Raw genomic sequence first — 13,988 nt, forward strand, 5'->3', positions numbered from 1 at the left:
GCAACCATGGGTGTTTCATTACTTTGAAACTTGTGTTAGAAGATCCCATTTTTTTGGTCGCAATTCAATCATTTACATAATGAATTAAAGCACATTTGAATAAATACATAATGTTAAAGTATCATCCAATAATATGTCTAGAGTTTATACATAATATTAGATTAAATTAAAATATTTAGAACTGGTAAATATTTAGAAGTTATGAGTGCAGACAGGATTTTAAATGAATACTGCCCAGGTAATTTGAAGTCTAGAATGAGGTCATCATATAGTACATATATTAAACTTTCCCTGTAATTTAGAATTCTGAGCATAAAACTACTTTCCAGCAAAACACTGGGAAACTTAGGAAAAATTGGTCTATCAGCTCATTATTTGAATGCTGGGAAATCTGTGCTTTTAATCATTTTTGCCATATCTCTTTCTACTTGTTTTTAAAAATATGTTTTTGTGGCATATAAAGAAAGAGTCTTATATACTCAGCATTCCTTTTATCCAAGTAGCTTGGTAATATGCAGCTTTGTGTATTATTTTGCGAGTATTCAGGACTCAGGTGTGCTTCTATATATCTGAATAGTGAGTAGACATTGGCAACACTTCTACATCACTATGATGTGCTATACAGTGAGAGAATGAGGAAGCTGTTTCCCTATGTGCTAATTATGTTTTCAGATGTGCCCCTTCTGTAACATCAGAGATGGTGGCAATTTGCAAAGCTTACAGGGAGTGAGAATTGGCCTAGATCATCATTTAATAGCAATATTCAGGGGCACTTATATTGGGAATGATTAGGTCCTAATTCTGACATATCGTGAGAGGTACCCCAGTGTTTTCCCTTAACCATAAAAATGTAAGTATGTACAGATACATGCATACAAATATTTGCATTCTAGTTGACTGTATTATTGAATCAAATTTCATTTTGCTGTAATTGTTGAATTTTCGAAGGATAACCCGAAGAGTGCTAGTATGAATATCCCAGAAACATATTTATTAAACATTCATTTTTTGAAAATTATAAGTCATTTTCAAATGATTTTAAGATTTTTCTGAACTTTTGGATGCACATTTAATTTCCCATAGCTATCTGTGGTACCCTCAGATTTATATTATGGCAAGAGATAATTTATCTTATGGTAAGTTCTAAAATATTTAGCTTCTTCATATTTAGATTCTCATTTTCTGATCAGCCTCAGTTGTCGATACCAATATAATTTTTTCTGCTATTTGTGTTTGCTTTTTCATTTATCAAAGGGAAATGTTCTCTTGGTGTTTTAAACCTTTAAGATGAAGGTTGGAAAATCTAAGCCATGAAACAAGACTCAATAGTCCTTAGCTTACATGCCACATTATGGCCAACACGTTTTATTTACAAGTTTTCTTGAAGGTAGTTTGATGTTTTTTCCCCTTAAATAATAGAGAAGAAATGGGGAGGAATTAAGAAAGTATGAAACTCAGACAAAAGAAAATATCTGGATATTTTCATTCTTGGTTAAAAAATGAAGCAAACATATGTTATAAAAACTTATTTGCACATAAGTTAAAGCCTGTTTATCCATCAGAAATTTTAAGTAAACAATAAATGTTTTAGTCAATCACTGTTGTGGTCTTAACAGGCAATAATAGGTGAAATATTGTATTTCTTTAATTTTAGATTTAATGCTTTTTGCCACTCTATCTTACTAGTGTCCTGATGGAACTCAATAAAACTATAGCACTGTTACATGTGATTTCATGAAATAACATCAGCACCACCATGCCTATATCTAGTACTGTTCCTAGTAAAACGTTGGAAAAAGTTGACTTCTCTAGTAAAAGTATCCTACTTAGCTAATGAGATTTACTTTCTTTTTCCCCAAAATAATTTCTTTTACAAATTCTTGAATTTTTCATGTATAAATAGATCAGAAATAATATGCTTCATTCTTAAATTATGTATATATACTCTATTTTCAATACAACTTGTACACTTCTTTTAGCTACCAAAAATTTGCGACCATTTTTTACAGGAAATGTACATATTTACAGTTATCTGTAGAAGCTTATTGCAAAACTAGTTGTGCAAGTAGATTACACTGTCAATACCACATACCAATCTTTGAAGAAAATATTTACTAAAAAATAAATATTTCTGCACAGAATATTTCAAAAGCGTTATGATTTCATGCTACATTATGTGCATAAAAACTAGGAAATAGTATGTGTTTTGGTAGGTTGTTTCATTTTGTTTAAAGCATTCCAAGGTACTTACTACTTAGCCAGATGTAAGTGAGCTGCTTTATATTAGATGACTGACATTTTCAAGTGATTATACACATTCTTTTTTGAAATGTATTATTCTGTAACTGGTAAACATTCTAGTGTAATACATTTTCCCACCATCAAAATTATAAAACGCAAATTTCAGCTAAAAAGCAGTAATGAGCCTTTAATTGAAATCACTAGGTGGCTAGGAGATAAAAACTAGAGATTCCTCAATATTTCTAATCTTATATAACATTTGGAAGGAAGGTGCCATATCATTTCAGCGCTATTATAAATATAGGGGCATTTGAGGAGACTATGTGGAGGAGTTAATTATAAGATTACTGATCCTTTAATTTTACCCCTAAATAAGAATGATGAAAATGTTATGGAATTTCTTATATATCCAAACAATATATGTCAGTATAAATAATACAGTTGAAATGCTAACAGTTGTGATTACTTTCAATATAAAAACATTAAAATACACAAGAAATACAAAGGATAGAGGTTCAACATAGTGCTTTAAAACCACAGGTATACCAAATTATTTTACATCTTTCAAAATATAAATTAATGGAAGTCACAGGTGTAGTGACTATAATTTAGGGGATTCATCTAATTTTTGACATTAGCTTTTCAAGAATAACGATGTTAATATTGCCACTTCTCATAAGTACTATTTTATTGGGAGTATTTCTGTAATGTTGCTATTCTCATTTAAAAGTTTGATCATGAATGGTAGAGCAATTAAATTTGTCAGTTGATTGTATGGTTCTGTGTTCTTAACATTGCATTTCTATAGATGTTTTGATGTATTCATAGTAATAACATGTTTTAAATAACTTCTTGTTAGTCATCTCTCAATCTCCACTTAATAGTTTATATATATAAGCCTCACGGTAATTTCTTTTCATGCTTTTGGTTATTAATAATTCATGTCTTTCTGTTAATTTTCTGTATTTGACATTTCACCAAAGTGTGTTTGTACCACAAATGCATGTGATGAATTATTCTACTCTTGGGCACTGATCAATCACAACACCTAATACTTTACATTTAAAACACGATCCTTTTAGTTTGTAAAGTGGTTTAACATCACATCATAAGTAGAACCACAAGAAAAAACTTTGGGAACATTTGAGGAATGAGGGAGAGGGGGATGAGCTATTGCAAAGCTAGAAAACAATTGCAATGCAAATAAGTTTATGAATGGTGGACAAAGGCAATATTTAACAAATATAAGGATGCTATCTACACTGGCGTTCTCCTGCTCTGAGCAACTAGATCTTTGGGAGGCATGTGAAAATGACTTTATAAGTTTTTGTTACACAGTATGAATGTGCATGTTGGGTAAAGGAAAGAGCAACAGAAAGTGTTTTAGAAGACCTTAAGTAGTGCGACTGCACTATCACCATATTCCACTATCTTTATGATGATGCACACATCACAAAATAATCTTGTAGATTTACTATAAGGAATAATGTGCTTTATGGTTTACAAAGCATTTCTACTTATTTCAGAGGATCCTCAACACACCCCTTCAAGATATGTTAGATGCTACCACCATTTTTATAATTTTGGATACTGGGGCTTACTCTGGAGTTGTCCCAAGAATAAACGGAGAAGGTATAATTTGAATTCAGGTTTACCACATTAAGTCTCTTGCCATTTCCACCGATCCACACAAGAGCTTAGCCAGTTTAAGACTGTGTAACATATCTGTGCAATGAGAGAGTGGTCTAGGGGTCTGAAAAGAACCATTGCAACTATAAAATTATATTTTCTGTAAAAATGGAAAATTATATACTTTCAAAATTGTATTTTGTAAATGTATTTTCAAATATCCATCTAAGGACTATATCGTAGATCTAAAGAAGGACTTCCACAGTGAGCCAGGCTTTAGAGAATACATTCTAGTAGTACTGATCAACAGATTACTTTCACATACTTGGCATGTAACATTGATTCAGAGTAGATATGTTTATAATAAGGAGATTGATACTCTCACTATTATTGTAAATAATATTACTTTAAAGCTATAAACCTAATAGTGCAAAATACAATTAAGAGAGATAATAGCTACATGTAGGTTTCTCTGAATCAAAAACTTTCATCTTGGCAATAGCAATGTTGTTGGAGACATTGCACATTGTGCAAAATCTAAATCTTGGGAAATTGTTCTCCTGATTGTTTTACTGCCATGTTTCTGGATGAGAAACAAGGAACTGAGCATTTTTTGAGCACCAGGTATATGCCAGGCCCTTTACTATATTTTATCTCATTTCTTTCTCAAGCTTCTGTGAGACAGGTATCATTGTCTTATTTCTAGAGATTCAAGAAAAAGACTCAGGGAGGTTAATTAACTTGCTCAAGGTCACACAGTTATTGATGAAAAAACTGGTATTGGAACCCAAGTTGGTCTGATGCAGAATCTATGCTTGCTCTTCTACATTGGTAAATTCTCAAATTGTTAGTGTGTGTAAGGATCACATGAGGGAGGGCGTGTTAAAAGATGATTGCTGGGTCCCACCCCTAAACTTTCTGATTTAGTAGATCTGGGGTGAGACCAAGACTGCATTTCTGCCAGGTCCCCAGGTGATGCTAGTAGTGTTGGTTGGAGGATGACTCTTTGAGGACCACTGTCCTGTATCATCCTGTCTTCAAGTGCCTCTTCGAACTCACATGATAGAAACATATTTGTTTTACTGTAAAAATATAACTTGATTTTTTGATAATTTATAAAATTTTTGATTTTTATAGATAAGTAATTTACATATATTTATCTATTTTTGGTTTTTGCCATAGATAAGCAATTTAAACACTCTGTTATGTCAATGTTGCTATTCATTTCTAATAACTGATCTACAGAATTTTTTTTAAATCATGAAAGTCATTTAGAGGAATGATACTGTTATTTAATAATAATAATGTTAGATATACCAATGGGTGATACATTTTATCCTTAGACAATATATGATGGGGTTTTAAAATGACATTTGGATAAGAACATTTTTTTCTAGTCATTTTGGAACCATTGCTAAAGTTCAACCTCCAAAAGGACCTTGTAAGCAATTCTTACACAAACATATTAAACCTGACCCCAAATGCCCTGACCTACTTCCCATACTTCCTGACTAGAAGAGTAGGATAGTTGTGCTCTGATGACCAATACATTATAATGGACTTAAGAAACTATTCTGTCCCAAATCTGTCCCTGCCTTCCTGTGTTTGTTGACTGAGTGATTATTAATTTAAAAACCCCATGAGAACATTGCTTCATCATTTCTTATTCTTGGGTTGTCTCAACTAATTAAAGAATGTGACTCCCCTATTGGGGAGAATGATAAGTCTAAGTTTCAGCTCTTTGCCCAGCAATTAATAACAGCAGGAGATCATCTGACCCAAACAAACTTTAGATTTTAAATGACATTTTATTTAGGCCAGGGGACCAGGTAATATTATTTTTAGGAGGAGAGCAGAAGGTGTTATGTTAGTGCTTCTAATTACCTAGAAGGAAAGCATTTGCTACAGTGCAATTATGATTGGCTGCAGCAGTTCAACCTGGCCCTCAGCATGATCCCTAGATGGGGAGGTCACACTGTTTTTGCAATAGCCAACAGGGGGGATGATGGTACATTTAGGCATTAGATCTTTGGCTGGGGAAAGGGATGAATTTTGTATATCAAGATCATTGCTTTGGTCATCTGTAAGTCACTTTAGCCATTGAGTCTTCTGACATTTATGCCCAATTAATCACGTCTTTATATTGTCAGTCTCTTTTTAAGCTAATATCCTGTAGGAAGGGACCTTCCTAATCCTGTCCAACTCTCTGAGGGTTAAGATTTTAATATAAGCAATTATGTCAAGGAATTAAGAAAACGGTTTCTGTTGTGCTAGAATTTAAATAAACTGGATGCTTGCACACCATTCCCCATCTTCCTATTTCTTCATGCTCAGTTTTCATAAATATAAACAAGTTTTATGTGGGAGGTTGGATTTTATGCATGTCATACCAAATGTTGCAGCTGAGGCATTCACTATCAATCAGATTTCAATTCCTCACCTGCCAAATCCTCTCTCCCTACAAATGAACATTCTCTGGTGAATTCATTCTGACTGTTCCTGAACTTAGGCCGGCAATCCTTATGAAATTTGTTGCAGCTGCAAAAATGTGTCCCAATATGGAAATAAAATCCCAAAATAGTCCTCTGAATCAGAGTTAGCCATTTATGGGACTTTCTCTTCCCTGCTAGGTGCCCATTGAATGTTTGTTGAGTGAGGAAGTGAAAGCATCACTTAGCCTCTAAGTTTGTATCTGCATAACAACAAATGATTTGGGAAGCTGGTTATAATTATTACACTTTTGTATAATAGTTTATGTTCGAATTGACTGGTCATTTTGAATAATGCACTTGAACATTTGTGTTTTGGTTTTTCAAAAATTAAGCAGGAATAAGAACATGCTTTTGCTTATAGATTGCCTTCCACATGGATTACCAATTTATGTGTCCATTTAATATTATATAGGGGGCAATCTAAGGTCACTTTAATCACATTTTTTAAATAGTGCAATAGTTTTAGTAAATTTAAATAGCTTGCATTTGAAGCTGATTAACAGATCAGTGTCAAAGTTTGAATATCCCGAAGGGATAGAAATTAACCCATTTAGTAATGTGCACTGATAAAATGTTCTTAATGGACTAAGAAACTTTCAATAAATTTCAATATTTTTGTTCAGCAAGAAAAGATATAATGGATCAGAGTTCATAATTGCAAAGTTGTAATTGAATTGAAAAATAACATTTCTTAACTATAACTTGACTGATCAGAATCTTAAATTGTAACTTTTTTCTTTACACCAATTTTATGAGCTACATATGCCCCCCACAAAAAATCTAACAGTTGAAGATATTTTAATTGAAAGATATATTTCATTGTATGTTCTGATATTCTGAGGTCAATATATATTCATTCCAATCCATGCATAACAGATTTTTATTTAATTTTCAATGGGCAAAGTGTTGGAATAACTAAACACAACTGAAATTTTACTGCTGGTATGTGCATTTTCTTTCTAGGCCCATTGCTTTCCCACAGCTGGAATTAGACATGGAATAACATATACTTAATGGAAACTAGTTTTGCCATGCAAATGCACTGAAATTGCACATTCTTTGAAAACTGTGTTTACTATTTTTTATTTGTTTTTTGAGATACGGTCTTACTGTATTGTCAGGCAGGAGTGCAGTGGTGTGATCAAGGCCCACTGCACACTTGACCTCCCAAGCTCAACCCATCCTCCCACCTCAGCCTCTCAAGTAGCTGGGATTACAGGTGTGAATTACCACACCCTGCTAATTTTTAAACATTTTTTTGTGGAGATGGGGTTTTGCCATGTTTCTCAGGCTGTATGTGTACTATTTCGGTCAAATTCAGGATTGCTTTAAAATGTGAATCACAAGAAGCTGTGGATATCAGTTTGTGTTGATCACAGTTTAGCAGTTCTTAAGGAGACCACACCCTCCCCCCCACAAAAAAAAAAAAAAAAAAAAGCAAAATGAGAGAAATTTGTTTTTAAGCCTTCTAGGAAATGTGCCAGTGGAAAATACTTTAGATGGTTTGTAAATCAATTAGTGATATAATTTTAAATAGAAAGACCTTTGTTCTCATTAATGTTGCCCTACATTTAGTTTTTGGAGATGGCTTCCTATACTGTCAGAGGTTTATAACTCAAATTTTGTATTTTTTCTTCCAGTGTGGAGGAATGAATGTAATTAACTTTAAACATCTTGATACAGAAGGACCTGAATCTGTTTGTAAAAGTGACTAAGTTTCCTTTATCCCCCTGGAATTCCCATGAGTTGAGGATCATCTGAATCTGAGTTGCATCCATGAACAGTTTTATCCCTTGGTTTCTTATTTGCATGGAAGGCATTTTCATAACAAAGTACTGGTTTAGTAAAAGCAGTAAATAGGAGTCTCCATGCAAGAGAAATTGGAGTTTCCTAACATGCATGTGATTTAAAAAATAAAAATAAAAAATAAGGTGCCGTGAGATGCTGGCAGTTTTAACATTTGGAACCAAAAGTTCTTACGTATATTTACATCCTAACTGCTCAATTTTACCTTACAAGCTTCAATTTAGGAAAATATACAGTACTTTTGCATATAATGGTAACTTGTTAGCCCCTGAGTCAAGTAGAGAGGATTTAAATAGAAAAAGGAAAACAGCCATTAAAAGCACTTACATTGTATGTGGAGTAAATAGTACAAAATGATTATTTCCCTGGAAGACCAGGATCAGAAACATGCCTATGAAGACCCAAGATTCCTACAGTGCTTAGGGATGAATCTGGCAAAGAAGGATGCCTAATTGGATGAAGGTAAGTTTTTCTTTGCCGCAGGTGAAGCTCTAAAGACAGATCACTGTCTTGTTTTAAAAGTGAAGTCAAGTTGTCTTCTGAAGCTGTGTTCAGATGCACCCCACTTGAAAGGGATTCTTTGGATTTAAGTTTAGATTTTTCAAGGTCTAGAAATTCAGGACACTGATGGAAAAAGAACAAAACAAGTTTTTATAATTCACATTGATAGTCATTGAAAATTACACTAATAAAAACTGAAGCGTTTTTTTCTCACTAATCTGTATTTGATTAGTGATATTAGCCAACATTTCCCTCCCAAAAGGAGTCAAGACATTGGAGATTGGTTATCAGTATAGATAATCCTAACCAATCATTCCAAGAACTTTTATTTAACCCTGGAACCAGATTTTAAAAATCAAATTAAAAATATATTACTTTACATTGAGTTTTCCAGATGAATTAAATTCAAAATTTAAGACAAAATTGAGATGAGGAAAGGCATCACTTGATGAATAAGAGGGTATAAGGAGGAAAGAAAAGATGGGAAATAAAATCAGTCATCCCTAGTCAGATAATATTACCTAAACCTACTGAAAACAAATAACAAAATAGATGGTTTTACATGTTTCCCGGTCATTCAAAACTAGTTAAATTGATTTCTACTTTCAGATTTTTAGAAGTATTGCATTATTTTCCTTCTGGCATACTACCTTCTTTTATTAGTGTAGTTTCATTTTTCAGAACATCTTAAATTAAATTCCCAAACATCTAAAAAAGTTTTACGAGATTGTTCTACAAATCTTTATTTAAATCATTGTTCTTAGGTCCAATTTCACCATAATGTTTAACTAATTAAGACTAATTCCCAAGACAGAATTACAAGGAAAGCTAGACTACTCGTATTAACATAATTCAAAGACCCCCTTTGAGGGCTTCAGAAGTAGGATAAAGAACTTTAAATTGCTTTTCTTACCATGTTTATCATCCAAGTGAAAACAATTTAGAGATCTCTGGTGATGGGTGGGGTACAGAAGATATTACTAGTCTGATGGCATTTGAACCTCAGGTCTAATCTGGCCAGCCTACTATTTCTCCTCCCCTTCCTTCCTGAGACCTCGCCCAGCCTTTGGCACTGTAGAAAATTACAGATTTTTCTTTGAAGCTCCTTTTGGACCCAGATTTTTCTCTAAGCCCTTTTTGGAGCCAGGAAGACTATTCCTTAGACTGCAAAGCTCTACCACATATAAATTTAAGCAGGTTGATTCTGGAAGAAAGGTTTTTCTTTAAAAAAAATGCTAATGTTTAAAATCATTATTCTAGCTTCATTGTTCTCAAACTTTAAATGAACATAAAAATCAGCGTGGGCTTGTTTAAAATGCAGATTACAGGACCCATTTCCAGAAATGCTAATTGCGTAGAATCAGAGCTAGGGACAGAAATCTCTCTTTTCCACAGCACCCCAAGTGATTCTGATTTAGGTGACCCCTGGAAACACACGTTGAGAGACACACTTGGTTGGATGGTATCCACACTCACTTGTGAGGAAGGGCTGAAACTTCGGTCAGTTTTGATGGATGCTGCCGGTTGACTGGTTCTCATCAGCCGGATGATGGGTCTCTGATATTCTGCTCCTGCTGTTACCATACTGTAGGCTGGGGGGACCACAGTGGTTTGTTTCTGCAGCAACTGTAGGATGGTCTGGATGTCAGTGGTCATTTGGGATTCAAGCCTGCAGAACAGATAGAAGTAGGAAAAGACAGTCCTAAAATAGTCCAGAATTTCAAGAGCATTTAAAAAAATTTCAGCACTACCAACAAACAGAATTATGGCCTTGCTTTAAACAAGAAGGACAGGAGAGGGAGCACAGAATCTCTATTCTTTCCTGATGGATACTTACTTGCGTATGTCTCTCTAATGATTCTGATAAAGACTTAACTTTCTTGTTCATATTAAGAGTTAACAGAAAATCAGATGAACAAAATAGACTACATGTTTACTAACCTTCATTGATTTCAAAATGTAAAACACACTGATAATTTATTTTTAATCAGTAATTGTCTTTGCTTTTTAATTAGGTTTTACTCAGTTTCTTGTGAACATTTTATTTGCTCTTAAAAAATAGATTCGTAGCACATTTCTTTCATAACTGTAGCATCCCAGGATAATTTCTCATGTGTTTTTACATTTATATTAATGCTTTTTAACCTTACCTCTTTCCTATTCATTTTAAGTATTGTATATTATTCATTGTATTCTTTCTTTAATGTTTAATGCTGCTTAATGTTAAATTATTTTTCTCTCTAAATATGTCATGGCCTTTCATATGTAAGAAGTTGACCAAATTTGACTTCACTTACTTCTAATTGACCCATCTGGCCTGCAAAATACCAGTCTATTTTTTCCCCAAAGCTCACAAGTAGCCAACTGGCCTGTTAATTTCATTCTCATTTTAAATTAAAATTTAAGGGAAAATAGCAAAATATAATTGGTCAGATTCTCTTCCTTTGCATGTGTTAGCAACAGCATTAAATACAAAGGAAATTTTGTGGACACAAGAACAGAAAATCTGGACCATACGCCTCTTTAGAAAATTCTTGTAACTCCACTTATTTATGCTGTTTTGACTCTGAATAAAGAATGGAAATAAAACAAAAAAATGTAAAATCATAGGATTAATTTTGCTCAATTAAATTCATGCTGTATTTGTAGAATTCAAAGTAGAAATTGGCTTTTGATTTGATAGAGAACCTGGAAAACATGAGAAAATATATATATATTTTTAGTTTTTGATATTAACACTCCAAATCTTCCTTCTAAGAATCACAATAATGCATTATTTTTACAGTTTTTCTATAGTTAGTAAATATAGCCATATAGCTTTGTGTCTTCTAAACCAATAGCTATGAATTATACATGACTTTGCAAATGTCATTTTTTCAAATGTCAAAACCACACACTGAAAAGGGGAAAAATTGAGTTACCAACTGGTTTATTTATCTACTTTTGATACCTGATGGTCTGATCTAGTTTGTATGCTTCCAACTAAACTAAGCAGACCCATTATTTCACTGTTATATGTTATACACATTTCCTTAAGGAATATGTGTTATACACATTCTTTCATTTCACTTATCTGTACCCAAAAATCTTTCCTTATTTACCCCATTCAGAATTACTTTCTTCTCTGAGTCTCCAAAGCAAATTATACATTCAGATTCATCATAAATATTTCTGTACAAATGTATTCCGTTACTAACAGCATTCAGTTGTGATTGGCTTACACAACGTTTGTTACATTGAATGTAAAAGGATTTGGGGGAAAGACTGGAAGAAGAACTGCATCAATAAGGGAGATTCAAGATCCAAAAGTGAGTCAAAAATTATGGTGATGTTTTTGTCATATAAATCCTTTGCCAAACAGCAGCTGTCTCTGAGAAATAAAATCTCTTTATCATGGATTCTACCTACTTGAATAGTGTCTATGAGGAAAAAATCTGTTGGAAGGTGAGGCTTCAGCATCCATACGTCCAGTAATTGCAGCCCACTGCCATGAGTGGGACTCAGGCACATGACAGCTCATGTGCAGGTAAAGTGGCTGGTGCAGGGTGAGGACAGAGACTGTGTCAGTATAACTTAGAAAAGAGCATAGCCCACCTCTGTCAACATGACATTGTTGTTTGTTCCAGGAAAACTTTGAGAAAAATAAGACTACACTAATAAATAACTTTGCTACTTCAGGAAATTTCTATAAATCACCTTATTAGAGACAGTATCGGTTCATCTCAACAAATACTTTTTTAATCAGACAAACTTTATTAAGACTTGCTTCAAGATCCTCACCTTACTGTGTCCATCAATCCTGAAGTATATCATAGACTTTGCCCAATTCCAGTGAGCTCCCCACTTTGAAATACCCAGACTCCAAACTTCTATAAATGTTCTTCTTCTCAGCAGAATATTTCTGAGACATCACTGAGACTCTGGCCAGATGGCAGTCTTCCTTTCTGCAGTAATTCTGAATATTTAATTTTGTTTTATTAACTAGTTGTTAGATATCTTGGGTAGTCCAACAAAGGGCAGCAGTTAGCTGATAGGTTTTTTAATATGCATAGGGTTGTATTTCAGTGTTTTATGACAAGGATCTGTTAACTTAATAAGAATGGACTCTTGGGCCAGGCACGATGGCTCATGCCTGTAATCCCAGCACTTTGAGATGCCAAGATGGGTGGATCACTTGACCTCCGGAGTTTGAGACCACCCTGGGAAGCATGGCAAAACCCTATCTCTACAAAAAACTACAAAAATTAGCCAGGTGTGGTGGTGTGCACCTGTGGTCCCAGCTACTCAGGAGGCTGAGGTGGGAGGAAGGCTTGAGCCTGGGAGATCGCACCACTGCACTCTAGCCTGGGTGACAGAGGACAGAGCCAGACCCTATCAAAAAAAAAAAAAAAAAAAGCGGACTCTTATACGAGACTAAATAGCCTGCTTTACTCAGGAGGAATTACAAAGAATTTAAAATAAACCCAGCTTGGTATTTAAAACAGAAAATAACATAGTTTTAGAACTTTTTCTTCTGTCAGCATAGTTACAAAACTGTGTAAAGTGAATATTTTTATTCATTCACTCAGAGACCCACAATGTACCAGGTACAATGTTAGGTAGCAAGGTGAGGGAACAACATGATAATGAATAAATATGAAATCTGGTTTAACAGTGCTAACAGAAACTAAGTACTTAGGAAAGACAAATGAAGGAGGCGCATAAATAACCACAACGCTAGGCAAAGCAATTGCTCAATGCCATATTAGAGGCATGCAGATAAACTGCTCTGTGTGCAATGGAAGGAGTCATTACTAACAATTTTTACATTTTCTCGGGTTTCCCTACTCAAAGTGTGTGTGTGTGTGTGTGTGTGTGTGTGTGTGTCTGTGTGTGTTTTTGGATGGAGTCTTGCTCTGTTGCCCAGCTGGAGTGCAGTAGCGTGATCTTGGCTCACTGCAACCTCTGCCTCCCAAGTTCAAGTAATTCTCTGCCTCAGCCTCCTGAGTAGCTGGGATTACAGGTACCTGCCACCACGGCTGGCTAATTTTCGTGTTTTTAGTAGAGATGGGGTTTCACCATCTTGGGCAGGCTGGTCTCAAACTCCTGACCTAGTGATCCACCCGCCTCAACCTTTCAAAGTGCTGGGATTACAGGCATGAGCCACCGTGCCTGGCCAAAGTGTGGTCTTTATATCAGCAACACTGGACATTGCTGGGAGCTTGTTAGAATGTGGAATCTCTGCCAATTAGACCTATTAACTTGAATCTGCATTTTAATAAGATCTCCAAGTGATTCAAATACACATTGAAATTTGAGAAGCACTGATCTAGGATCATG

General features: G+C 34.4%; 1 protein-coding gene across 5 annotated transcripts in view; it reads right to left on the reverse strand.

Moving 5' to 3' along the window:
• Nucleotides 1–7,566: 7,566 nt before the first annotated feature.
• Nucleotides 7,567–13,988, reverse strand: part of KCNH7 (potassium voltage-gated channel subfamily H member 7) — a 465,762-nt gene continuing 459,340 nt past the window's right edge. For all 5 annotated transcript variants that reach the window (XM_021923671.2, XM_009182334.4, XM_021923672.2 and 2 more), the window contains 2 exons: nucleotides 10,146–10,338; nucleotides 7,567–8,792 (listed from right to left, as the gene is read on the reverse strand). In XM_021923671.2, coding sequence (XP_021779363.1) covers nucleotides 8,526–8,792; nucleotides 10,146–10,338 — 460 coding nt within the window. In that variant the 3' untranslated portion in view covers nucleotides 7,567–8,525. The remainder of the gene's footprint in view (nucleotides 8,793–10,145; nucleotides 10,339–13,988) is intronic.

The sequence above is a fragment of the Papio anubis genome, chromosome 10 (assembly GCF_008728515.1).
Source record: "Papio anubis isolate 15944 chromosome 10, Panubis1.0, whole genome shotgun sequence".
Taxonomy (NCBI): Eukaryota; Metazoa; Chordata; class Mammalia; order Primates; family Cercopithecidae; genus Papio; species Papio anubis.